The 13,901-nt window shown below is 34.7% G+C and overlaps 2 protein-coding genes across 5 annotated transcripts in view; one reads left to right on the top strand and one right to left on the bottom strand.

Moving 5' to 3' along the window:
- LOC142344501 (uncharacterized) overlaps positions 1 to 12,194 on the top strand; it is an 18,504-nt gene extending 6,310 nt beyond the window's left edge. Inside the window, exons 3-5 of the mRNA XM_075396197.1 lie at positions 1,772 to 1,854; positions 5,870 to 5,978; positions 11,802 to 12,194. Coding sequence (XP_075252312.1) covers positions 1,772 to 1,854; positions 5,870 to 5,978; positions 11,802 to 12,127 — 518 coding nt within the window. The 3' untranslated portion in view covers positions 12,128 to 12,194. The remainder of the gene's footprint in view (positions 1 to 1,771; positions 1,855 to 5,869; positions 5,979 to 11,801) is intronic.
- A 106-nt stretch (positions 12,195 to 12,300) lies between these two features.
- Positions 12,301 to 13,901, bottom strand: part of LOC142344500 (uncharacterized) — an 83,277-nt gene continuing 81,676 nt past the window's right edge. For all 4 annotated transcript variants that reach the window (XM_075396193.1, XM_075396194.1, XM_075396196.1 and 1 more), the window contains exon 8: positions 12,301 to 13,703. In XM_075396193.1, coding sequence (XP_075252308.1) covers positions 12,447 to 13,703 — 1,257 coding nt within the window. In that variant the 3' untranslated portion in view covers positions 12,301 to 12,446. The remainder of the gene's footprint in view (positions 13,704 to 13,901) is intronic.

Below are 13,901 nucleotides of genomic sequence, written 5' to 3'. Positions count from 1 at the left end.
TTTGCGATTTGTTATCGACATAATATCAAAATCATGCAGCAAAATTTATGAATCATTTGAGTTTTCTAGCCATGCTAAACAAAAAATCTGGCCCATGAACACTTTATGTGAAATGAAAAAAAAAATATGAGAAATCTGATTAATAACTCTCACTCTCCATCAAAAAATACGGATCAAAACATCAAGCCTTCGCCTGACAAAAAAATCAATGTTTGCTACCACAAACCTCGCACAAAACTAGTGTTTTGAAAGTTTTTTTGAATTTTATCTCATACCACTCAGTGGAGGACGGCGTTTCGCTTGGCACTCGTTACCCTGAATACAATTAAATCCAAACAGAGTAATAACCTCAGAGTTCTGAGAAAATTGCAAAAAATCTAAAACTTTCTTCTTTAATAAAACTTGTAGAAGCTGATAAACTGAACAATCAGCTAAAAAAACCCAACAACTGGCTAACAGCAGCCAACACATTAAGTAATAGTAAACATAGAACATCGGTCCGGGAAGGTCACAAACAGTTATCATTAAATTCTAATTAATGCATATTTAATTTTACGTGCCCAGTGCAGGTAATGGGGGTGTGCAAGTAAAATTTACCTGCACAATACACCTCAAAATTGCTTACCTGCACTCTGTTGGGATAAATTAAGCGCAAAAAACTATTTTTTAATTTAAAAATCTCAAAAATTTTAATTTTAAAAATGTTTCTCAGCCTTATGAGAAATTTTTCGTTTTTTCATTTTTTAGTTTACAAATGTATGTATGTATGTATGTATGTATGTATGTATGTATGTATGTATGTATGTATGTATGTATGTATGTATGTATGTATGTATGTATGTATGTATGTATGTATGTATGTATGTATGTATGTATGTATGTATGTATGTATGTATGTATGTATGTATGTATGTATGTATGTATGTATGTATGTATGTATGTATGTATGTATGTATGTATGTATGTATGTATGTATGTATGTATGTATGTATGTATGTATGTATGTATGTATGTATGTATGTATGTATGTATGTATGTATGTATGTATGTATGTATGTATGTATGTATGTATGTATGTATGTATGTATGTATGTATGTATGTATGTATATGTATGTATATATATATATATATATATATATATATATATATATAATATATATATATATATATATATATATATAAATTTTATCTAATATATATATATATATATATGTGTGTGTGTGTGTGTGTGTGTGTTTTATCTCAAACGAGAAAGAAATGAACCTTAGTTCTAGAACTATCCAAAGATTTCTCGTGAAAATTCTTGAAATCGCACAAACGTTAAGGTACTATGCAGGTAGTGTGTAGGAATGCCCCAAATAAACAAACAGGTCAAGTAAACTTACTCAATTTTTTCGTAAATTTAGTGCACGTTATTAAGGGTGCACCCAATGATAGAGAAAATCACCACGAGATTTGAAATGAAAATGTATTTTTGACTCAAATATTCAGCAGGGACATTGAAAAAAGCGCAAAAATGACCTTGAAATGATAAACACTGGATGTGTAACTTCACAGATATTGCAGTTCAGTTTCCTAAACTTTTACTAGAATTAAACGACATCAATTCCAAGCGTTAGTTCATTCTCACTGATCTTCAATTCTTCTCCATGTTTTTTAGTAACAGAGGTGATTAATAGTGTTTGAGTATCATATTCTAGGGAACAGAATTTTGCTACAGAATTTCCTGATACGATAAATTGCAATTTTGTCAATTGTTTGTTGCCGTAGATCCAAATGCTACAACTGTGAACGAGACTACCCTAGATGAAACAACCACCCCTGAGCCACCAACCACCACTATCATACCTCAGGTAGTCAAAATTGAACTGTTTTCTGTTGCGGATGTCGTAAAATTCCCTTTCTACCGACATGATTCAAATTCCTTTTTCACAAAGCACGTGTGAATATATTAATGTGTCGGCGTTTCGGCAAAATTAAGTAACGGAATCAAGGTTGGCAAAACAACCCATTTTTTATTATCACCAGCAATAAGCATGAATTTCAATAACCAAAGAGGTGAAATTTAGTTACTGAAATCCTACAAACGCACTTGTTCAGATTATGAAATACACTTACGTCGTCGCTTGATCAGTGTATTTCACGTTTTAAGTGTACCTTTTCTCTGTGACGGCCCAATCGTTCATTCGATCACAGACGCGAACGTAAGACTTAATTGACAAGGGTAATTATGAACGGGGTTGATCAACGGGGCGACAACCAGGGTCACCGATCACACAACATTCGGATCTATTCTATTTGCCCCCCCCCCCCCCCCAGCTTAGTGAGCTTATATCTTTTACGCCCCCAGGCGCACGCGCTATTTTTTTTACAGAGTAACGTACTATATAACAACATATAGTTTGTAACTGGGGGGCGTAAAAAACACTGCGGGGGGGGGGGCAAAACAGAATAGATCCAATCATGCTTTGATTTCGTACTAGGTCATATATAATTCTTAGTAATAGTACTGGGTGATAAATGATCTGTATGACTTCTTGTTAGTCATAAAAGAATAATACAAAAAATAAAACGTACTCTCAGAAAGTTTCAATCGCTATGCTCTAGGTTACTGATACGAAAAAAATCAATCAACGATGCAACAAATTTTCCTCTTTGAAATCATACTATGTCATATACGACTTATATGATTTCTTATAACTCATACAAGGAACATGCAAAAAATTTCAAATAATGCATTGGACTTAAAAAACAAGCAGTGAGTCTCAGGAGCAGCAAATTCAACGATAATATGTACTTCAATGGGTAAAAAGAATCTGATTTAATACAAGGATCATATATGATTTCTTTGGTTTCATACTAGGATCGTACTAAGAAATCGAGTATGGTTAGTATGAAATCATATATGATCCCTGTATGAAATCAAAGAAACTTCAAACCAGGAGAAAAACGACGGTGTTCTTTGTTTCAAGTGGGCGACAATTGTAATCATTCCCAATATAAAATTTTGTATGCATTCTCAATACCCGCAAGTTATCGTTATTTTGAATATTTGACTATATATATATATATATATATATATATATATATATATATATATATATGTATATATATATATATGTGTGTGGGTGTGTGTGGGTGTGTGTGTGTGTCTGAGTGTTTGTAAACATATGTTTGACTTTTCACAGATGTGAGACGAAAAACGACGAAACCAAAAAATAAGATACGTGCCAGTAAAATAACTGAAACAACGAATTGTGCAATAAATACTTTTGCTTAACCCCTGCATCCTGTTTCAGAAGTATCAGCATATAAATGAAGAAATAAAACAACCAAATATTAGGCGGTATTAAGCAAATGTTTTCATTGCAGAACTCCTCGAGTCGTTTCAGGTATTCTACCGGCTATGTCTTTTTGTTTCGTCGCTTTTTGTTTCACATCAATTTACAAAGCAAAGCTGAAAAAGTAAAAATTTCTGAATTACTTCTTCCTCTCACTAAAAGCATTTGGGCGCGTAACGCCATTTCTCACTCTCTTCTAGTAAAAGATATTAGGTCATTTGCGTGATTATATTTTAGTTATAGTTGACTCACCTCACTCAATAAAATGATTTTTGCACTTTAAAATGTAAGTTTAATTTGAATTAGTTTAAGGTCAAAGGAACTCATGTGTAATAAAGTTCCCTAACAAAAAAATTTCTGTGGTGCGAACTTTTGTCAGCTTTATTAATTTTTGCCTGCTTGTTTTTTACTCAGAGTTTTGAGAGACGGCGATATTTTTTTATGTTTTTATTTATTCTTGTTCAGATTGTCATCAATTTAAGTTATTCACTGTTTTGTTAGTTATTTTTTCGCTACGCTTTCTTTTCATTTTAATTTTGCAGTGCATATTTGATCAGTGTATTTCACGTTTTAAGTGTACCTTTTCTCTGTGACGGCCCGATCGTTCATTCGATCACAGACGCGAACGTAAGACTTAATTGACAAGGGTAATTATGAACGGGGTTGATCAACGGGGCGACAACCAGGGTCACCGATCACACAACATTCGGATCTATTCTATTTGCCCCCCCCAGCTTAGTGAGCTTATATCTTTTACGCCCCCAGGCGCACGCGCTATTTTTTTTACAGAGTAACGTACTATATAACAACATATAGTTTGTAACTGGGGGCGTAAAAAACACTGCGGGGGGGCAAAACAGAATAGATCCAATCATGCTTTGATTTCGTACTAGGTCATATATAATTCTTAGTAATAGTACTGGGTGATAAATGATCTGTATGACTTCTTGTTAGTCATAAAAGAATAATACAAAAAATAAAACGTACTCTCAGAAAGTTTCAATCGCTATGCTCTAGGTTACTGATACGAAAAAAATCAATCAACGATGCAACAAATTTTCCTCTTTGAAATCAGACTATGTCATATACGACTTATATGATTTCTTATAACTCATACAAGGAACATGCAAAAAATTTCAAATAATGCATTGGACTTAAAAAACAAGCAGTGAGTCTCAGGAGCAGCAAATTCAACGATAATATGTACTTCAATGGGTAAAAAGAATCTGATTTAATACAAGGATCATATATGATTTCTTTGGTTTCATACTAGGATCGTACTAAGAAATCGAGTATGGTTAGTATGAAATCATATATGATCCCTGTATGAAATCAAAGAAACTTCAAACCAGGAGAAAAACGACGGTGTTCTTTGTTTCAAGTGGGCGACAATTGTAATCATTCCCAATATAAAATTTTGTATGCATTCTCAATACCCGCAAGTTATCGTTATTTTGAATATTTGACTATATATATATATATATATATATATATATATATATATGTATATATATATGTGTGTGGGTGTGTGTGGGTGTGTGTGTGTGTCTGAGTGTTTGTAAACATATGTTTGACTTTTCACAGATGTGAGACGAAAAACGACGAAACCAAAAAATAGAATACGTGCCAGTAAAATAACTGAAACAACGAATTGTGCAATAAATACTTTTGCTTAACCCCTGCATCCTGTTTCAGAAGTATCAGCATATAAATGAAGAAATAAAACAACCAAATATTAGGCAGTATTAAGCAAATGTTTTCATTGCAGAACTCCTCGAGTCGTTTCAGGTATTCTACCGGCTATGTCTTTTTGTTTCGTCGCTTTTTGTTTCACATCAATTTACAAAGCAAAGCTGAAAAAGTAAAAATTTCTGAATTACTTCTTCCTCTCACTAAAAGCATTTGGGCGCGTAACGCCATTTCTCACTCTCTTCTAGTAAAAGATATTAGGTCATTTGCGTGATTATATTTTAGTTTTAGTTGACTCACCTCACTCAATAAAATGATTTTTGCACTTTAAAATGTAAGTTTAATTTGAATTAGTTTAAGGTCAAAGGAACTCATGTGTAATAAAGTTCCCTAGCAAAAAAATTTCTGTGGTGCGAACTTTTGTCAGCTTTATTAATTTTTGCCTGCTTGTTTTTTACTCAGAGTTTTGAGAGACGGCGATATTTTTTTATGTTTTTATTTATTCTTGTTCAGATTGTCATCAATTTAAGTTATTCACTGTTTTGTTAGTTATTTTTTCGCTAGGCTTTTTTTTCATTTTAATTTTGCAGTGCATATTTTTCCAGAATTTGATCATGTATTCGTTCGTCCACCAATTACACTTAAATCATACTGAATTTTAGTCAATACAATACATTCACTGCACAATTTAATTATATATTTTTAATTATAATAACTAGCATATAAATTATTATATGATGAACTTAAAATTGTGTCATTTGATTGATTATCGGTCCTCTGTGCATTTAATTTACAGTTAAATAGGGTTACGTGACTGAATTGAAATCCATATTTTCAGGTGACAACTAGTGACATCAGATGCAAGGAAAACCCGGAGAGTAGCCAATTGACAAAGGTCGAATGTGAACTACCAAACTATTGCTACTTTACCCAATTGGATGTCAATGGTTTGTACTGATCATTACGCTGACTAAAGTAGATTTTAATAGTCTAGGCCCCGGACCGAAGCGAACTCTGAGACCATAACTTTGAGTGCACACAATGTTAGTTCGAATTAAAGCCTGTTAAAAACAACGTTCGCACGAATGCCTGTGTATTGGTCCGGACATGGTCTGATCAGAGGTCATTTTGGTCTCAAACATCAATCTGGGTTGTAATGAATTGTTATCAGAACTCCATTAAATCATACAAACACGTCCCTCGCATTGGGTGATATCAGCTAAACCTTCGGGATACTCCAAAATTATGCAATTGAGCATAAAAGTGATCAACTGAACAAAAACGGGTTTTCCAATTAGCTGCATTTTTTCTTTTATGTAATTGTTTTCAACTTGAATTTTGAATTCTGTCCACAGATTTTTGAAAAGTTCCCTGATTTCAACTTTATGGAACACGCTATATAATCAATTCTGATGTCGTCCTACGAAAATGCTGCGGTCAATATTTAGTTCAAAACTGACTAGAAAGTACTATTGCATTCATTTAGTACTGTGCTTTTAAATTAAATGTTCCATGTGTTCTTTTCTGCGTTAGATATAGCAAAAAAAAATTCGACCAAAAATCAATTCAAAATGGAATTTTTGAGCATTGATTTTGGACTTTTACTAAGATTTCAAATAGACCGATTGCAAATATAACCGTTCATGGAATACAAGTAAGCCCAAAATTGCGGAAAACAAGGAAAACCTTAACTGCTTTTTTGTTCTTGTAAGAACTTTAACATTTTTTACTTTACTGAATTCATTGTCAAACACTAAAAAGTAAAGGACAGATCAACTGAGCCCCGTTATAAATAGTAATTCACAACATTTAAAACTCCTCACTGCCTCTATTGGTGTCTTGCTCATATTTTAGAATTTGTTCAACTAAAACCGTCTATTGCAAACAAGAATGAAAATTAAAAAGAAAGCAAAACATTGACCGTGTTCAGTTACAGAATTCCCGTATCTGCACAACTAAGTTAGTTTTAATCAACCACAAAGGAGTACGTGTAGTGGACCAGAAGCACAATGACTCGTTCAAAATTTTTGAATAACAAACAAAAAACTAGTCTCTTCTCTTTTCCTAATAAGTTTTAATTTAAAACTTCAATGTGTTTTATAACCCTTGGAAGTACTTTTGGATAAACGATGTTGCTTTTCACAACCCTGCTGCCTCAAATTGCGCCTTCAAATATAGCCGCTCATGGAATACAATTTAGTATAGAGTTTATTGTTAAATACCAAAAAATAACATGAAAACAGAACTGTGTTATGCTGTCATTAATAAATCACAGCATCAAAAGTACCTCTGTGACTCTCGTGGTGTCTTGCTCGTGTTTTCCCGATAATTTTTTGGGAGAAAGATCTTTGGCTAGTAAGAATCGAGATAGAGCAGAAAGAAACAATGACGTTGTCCAGTCAAAAACTTTTGTTAAAACTTCTAAAACTCTTCTAGTTTTTTTTGCCTGAATCCTCCCTAACCTTTAGCGAAGAACTCTTTCGAGTCTCACAAAAGCGTTTTATGATCTTGTATGGGCCATAAGAGTCTATGGTCTTGCATATGGTTTCCAAGACACCATAAGTGTTTTTTCACGAGAAAAATTTGGATTTACATTTTTTGTCTGAAAACCCCCCTAAGCTGTTGTGGAAAATCCTTTTGAGCCATAAAAGTCTATAGTCTTGAATATGGAATCCAAGACACCATAATTTTATTTCATGAGATAAATTTGGATCTACATTTTTTCGTCTGAAAACCTCCCTAATTTGCTATGAAAAGCCTTTTTGAGAAAAATATTAGATTGCTCAAAAAACTTATGATCTTGTATAGGCCATAAAAGTCTATGGTCTGGGATATCGTACACAAGACACCATTGATTTTTTTCTTGTTGAAGGTCAATGGCAACTACGATATATTCCTTGTACTACGTGATCCAAAAGACGTCATTTGAGATCACCTTTAAGTTTTTATATGTTCCTATGTATGTTATCAAAAAATCCATACAACCATACATGTCTTACGCATGGTTTCCAAGAAACATTTATAGTGATCAGTCCGGGATTTGAAAAGCATTTGGTAAACCGTCAATTAGAGCTTGAATTTTCAATTAAATATTACTGACTGAGTTCAGTGAACAATTTTATTGTGGTATAGAATAAATAAAGCAAAATGATGGTCCGAAAATAACCAAAAAAAGAACAATGCCAGAAATGTCAAAAGTTGAGGCCCTGGAAGTCGCTCTACCGTACAATGAGAATTCAAAAACTGCTAATACAAAAAGTTATCTGATTTTAAATACAGCATTGTCAGAGAGCAACGAAAACTAATCAGACAAATCAAAATTATAATGAAACGATGAATAAGACTAGAGACCCTTATTGGTATGTGCAAGCACAGACAGTTTCCATTATAAGAATACGTACGGCGAGCACGACCATGATAATCTCAAGATGCTGGTCTCTGAAATACCAGTGGTCTCTAATTTTTACATTGACAACGAAGATATTTCGTTGAAACAACAGATCAATTTTAAAGAACCGCAAGTCTGCGTACGCATCTGAGTTGATTGCTGACCTGGCTGTTTGGGTTGCTAACCACTTTGTGGAACATATACCTTAAAGAATCGGTTGTGTGGGGTTGTCTTTTCAACAAAACAATGCCGACCAAGTTTCTCCCCCATTTTAACTCATTTTGTAGGCTGAAAACAACAAACTAGACAACTGTATAATTTTATTTAGTTTTATTATCTATGGTGTTCGTATCTCGCACCTATCTAGTATGAAAATGCGTTAACAAGGACTAAATTTTTTTGCAAAACTGGAAAATCAGAAAATAGCAAAACTGGAAAATTATCGCCCAAATGAACATTAATCTATTGTATTTGATGAGCTTCAAAATAATGTTGTCTCCATTTCTTCAAATGAAATCTACCTATTGCTATTTTGCTCCTGAAAAATCAAATAACCTATTGGCGTTTTTGATATTTTAAATTTTCAAAAATATTTACCGAAATCTTGGTTGATTGGAGGGGGGGGGGGGGTCTATTCAAAACTGCTTTAGCGGAGGATATAACCAACTGCCTTCAAATAATCTTTTTAAAGCTAATTTTAAAACACATGATTTGATTTGAAAAGATAATCAATTTTGCAGCCTTTTCTAGTTGTAGTAGTAGTTTGTAGTAATATATTGCGCTGACAAAGTTAAGCTGCTTTCAATTCTTTAAGAGGGCAGTTTAACACGGAAAGTTTAAGAATTTAAGCGTGAAACAATTGATTGAAAAGTAATCATACGAGAAACGGTCAGACGCAAAATCTGTGGTATAAAACAATTTTCCTACAATTGGTACAAACATTGCTGGCCATGCAGTTCCCGCAATTTCATTTAAAAAAAAACGAAGATATTGCTCAAAACAGAATCCGAACAATTCACTAAAATTTGAAACTATTTGACAGAACTACAAAATTGCATGCCATAAGGACTCACAACAAGCTGTCAACGCTTTATCAAGTGAATTCAAGCGGTTTATCAAAAAAAAAACAATAATAATTCAAAGACATCAAAAATTTGAAACTGAGGGGAACATAGCCGATGAAAATAAATTTTAAGGTAAGTTCCAAGCATTTTATCACAGGTTCATTCAATGATTCAGAAGTTTGTAAAATGAAAACACAAACATACCCGGCAGATTGCCGGAAAATAGCCGCCGTTGATTCCAATAAGCATGATTGGGATTGAAAGAATCGAAGATATTGAAAAAAAAAAGATTTTTGTACAAAAACATTTTTTAGGTCCGATTTATTTTGATGGCATTTCGTAGTTGAACATAACGTACTTCTGTTTCTTAGAGAGAGGCTACAGGGGCTACTATCAATACCAATAAGCATTAGAGATGGTAACTAAGACTTATAGGAACGACGTTCAAATAGCGGGCATCTAAAATTGGGCTTTATGGGTTTATCCCGTTTCTACTTCTGACTTCAATTTTTTATACTGACTCTGTTCATTTTGAATTGCTTTGCTGAGCAACTGATGTTCAAAATCATTTTTAGCAGAATGAGAGAAGAGAGAAACTAGCCTAGAGAAGTCAAAAAGATATCACGCAAAATGTTGAAAAAGCGGCAAAATGAGGTAAAGCGAAAAATTTTTTTATTCGGCGAAGTAAAAAAACATAGCAGGACAAGTCTTGACATACAATTCAGAGAATTTTCATTGACAAAACAGAAAAAATAGACCTAAAATTGACTTTGAGTGAATTGAGAAAACTATTGTAAAAAAAATCAGATAAAAAATAAGAAAAAAAACAGAAAATCAATGTCAAAATGCCGCGTGTGAACAAAAAAACCACTAGCGAGAAATGATAAATTAATTCAAACAAAAAACTAGGCCTAAAATGAGCTGTGAATTGATTGGAAAACCATCTAGAAGAAAAAAATCCGATCCAAAAATTGAAAAATAGTAAAAATCAGAGTGAAATTTCCGCATGTGAACAAAAAACCACTACCGAGAAACCGAATTTTTGTTCAAACACCGTTTTCTCACTCTACTTTAAAATTAGAGCAAAAAAGTTCACGCCGCAAAACCACTCGCTTTTTCGCTCCATTTCTTGTTTCGGCGTGACCAAAATCACTACTCCAATTTGACTTCAAAAATCATGAAAATGTGTGAACAGATCTTAAAAAAAAAGACAGCGCCCCAATACAATTCAAATTCTTTGAATTGTAAAAAAATAGGAGCGCTTTAATAGCCGGCTGAGAAGATGAGGGCAGCTATTAAACAGACAAATGTCGGAACAATTGCTCTCGAACGATATGCGGGTGGAAAAAAAGTTGACCACACCGTGATTCGAACCATGGACCTCCCTATATCTCACCAGAAGTACTGCCGACTCGGCTACCAGTCCCTGTTTTGCTTTACTACAATCGTTTATTTTAGCAACAAGCTTACTTTCGGAGTGAGAACAAAAGAGATTACTCATAATTCAAGAACGAAAGCGTGAAAACTCACTTGAGAAGTTCTAGAAGAAAAGCGCAAAAACGGTCGAACAAAAAATTTGCCTAAAAAGGACACACACGTTTACAAAAATTGCTATGAACTTCGTTCGAGAGCAATTAAACAACATTAGTTGAAGTTTGTGATCTCCAAGCCACTATTTTCCTGCAAATACATTGTTCCTCTAACAATCTACAGAAAATCAGTTCTCTGTGTTAGAAATCTAGGCACAAAAATTTAATCATGCAGAAAACTAGCTGAAAATGAAAGTTTCGAAATTGGCTTGATTTACTTTATGTACCATTTTACTTTATGCACCATTAAATCGACAGAAAACAAATACTAGCATTTGAGTCATGAGAAAACCAGAAAATCACCTGAGCTACTGCATTGCGGATTGAGATCTGAACAATTTCCTATACATTTTTTTCCGAATTTTAATTTTGCTTCATTTGATCTCACGTAAAACAAAACGTTAAAAGTGGTTCATACAATATAGCACAGAAACAATATAGCCAGAAACTATTTCGCCTCCAATTCTTTGCAAATTAAGATCTGAGAGGATTTTCTGAATTAATTTTGATTTTGACGTGTGGATAGATTTGATTTTCCGTGTTAAACTAAAACGCTCTTAAAACTAGCGGAGGCGAAATAATGTAATTGAAAATTTTCCATCGCTAAATTCCGATAACTTATTCTCACCTTGTAAGATAGAAAAATTACCCAGACGAAAAAATCTGAAACCTGATTTGATATCTTAATTACCCCCCGGAAATCAACTATCAATCTTCTTGGGATTTTAGAAGAACTGGTCGCTCTATTCCGCGGTTGCTCCAGTAATACCTCATTCACAAACAGCAACTTCAGACTAACCCTTCCGGACCCACTCGACGAATTCGGGGAGCAAACCGAGTGCAGTCAGCTGATAAACACGGAGGAGGGTGGCTACCTGCAACCATTCTATACCGCAGTCGGAATTCTAGTCGAAAAAATGAGTGTCTGTTTCAACATTTGCGCACAAGACAATTGCAATGTCATCAATAGTTCCGAGTTTTATTATCTCAGAGTCAAATTAGTTCTATTGTCACAGTTTCTCTTTGCAGCATTCTTCGCTCTTTTCTATTTTTAAGCACGTGTATTATAGTTTCAATCATTATGATAAAATCTGTTTTCGTTTCAAATAAACTTTTAGGTAATTTTCTTTTATGCCTCCTTAATTGGAGTTTTAGATACACGCTCGAGCTATCTTTGCGCTGTATAGAAACCTCCCTGGGGGGTATTTTAAGAGAACTGAAAATAAAATTTCTGAGAAAAACTAAATTTATCTTTATAAAAGGGATAATTTACAGTATTAAGCCCATTTGAAAAATGGTTAGTCATAATTAAGGGGTGACAATCAGTTTCGATTTTCAAATATGATTTCACTTAAATAACGATTCGTTGAAATTTCAAACTGTCGTTACGGACAACAAAGGGTGTAAAGAGCCGTCGGCCATGCGACCCCCGTGGGCTAACAATTCTTGTATAGTCCAGAAATTATCCAAAATCTTTTCCTTTTTCTCTTTGATTTCTTTCTTTGAAAGAGTTGTGAACACTTTCTCATTACTGCCAACTTCGTTGCCAGAACTTCCGCTGCTTCCCAACTTTTTGGCATTTTGGATATCCCGATACAAAGCGCGACTACGTTCCATCATGTATCTCCGTTGTTTGTGCTCTTTTGCGACCAGAAACTGCCGTTTTCGTTCCTGCTTTGTCCAAAATTTGCCGATTTTAAGCTCCGAAATGGTTTCGTCATCGGTGGTTAAAATCAACGTTTCTTCTTTAATTTTCTGAGCACGTTGACGGATCTGGGACGCCGTTCTTCTATTCCGGCTGTGCGATGACACCATTGAGTCTCGATTTTTGGGCGACCGGGTGTTTTCATCTTTGATGTCCGGCATTAGCCCCAGAGGGACACCGTATACTGAATCTTCATCCTTCAGTTTTATAAGCTTCAGGTAACTTCTGTATTGCTTTCCATGTTGGGCGATTGAACTGGCGATAGACGGCGAATGGCTAAGTTTAGTAAGCATTTTTGGACTGTTGATATTAGAACTGCAGTAGCCCGAACTATCAAACCTTTCGTTTGAAACCAACAAATTCTGCTTATTAGTCTGTGATGTATTTGTTTTGGAACTGCTGTGCCCTGGAACGTCGCCAGAATTGATGTTCCTTGACTGTGGTTGCAGTTTGCCAGCTCCTAATTTTTTGACCGGACTTGAATGTCTTTTCTCGTTTCCGTTAATTGCAGTGTTTGCGTTACTGTTGTTCTCGTCTTTCGATTTGCTCGATGGCCTAGGCAATTCGGGGTAATTTACCATGTGTGAATCGACCGTCAGCTCAGGAGTCTTGGCTTGACTTCTGTTTACAGGTGACGAGTTTTCATTTCCTTTGCTAGAACTCATCAGACCCTTGACAGGACTTGACCTTTCTGGAATTTCGGGTGGTACCGGGGATACGGCATGGGGAATTGGGGTGGGGTTTTGAGTGTTATACGATTGGGGGTAGACCATTTTGTGGAGATGGTTTCCCGATGCTGAGTTTGGGATCCTGGGGGAGGAGCAGTTGCTGCTGGCAGTTCGATTGTCGGATGATTTTTCCATGATGGGGAAGAGAGTTGTGAGGGGACTGGAGGGGTCGTCCGTAAACAGGATTTCTTCGTACATCTAAAAAAATATCCATCTGATTTTTGACTGAACTGAGGTAAATTTATTGTTCCGTGGGAACAATTTACATATTATGAAAAGTGCTACATGATAGTCTGTTTTTCTGTTCGTTCGTTTTTCATCCACCAGAAACATTCATAGGAACAAGAAACGAGTTCAGCAAAAAAGTTTTGTTTTTGATGAGAACAAAGGAGAACA

The sequence above is a fragment of the Convolutriloba macropyga genome, chromosome 8 (genome assembly GCF_964194025.1).
Source record: "Convolutriloba macropyga chromosome 8, txConMacr16.3, whole genome shotgun sequence".
Lineage (NCBI taxonomy): Eukaryota > Metazoa > Xenacoelomorpha > Acoela > Convolutidae > Convolutriloba > Convolutriloba macropyga.
This window is presented reverse-complemented; position numbering and strand designations above follow the sequence as displayed.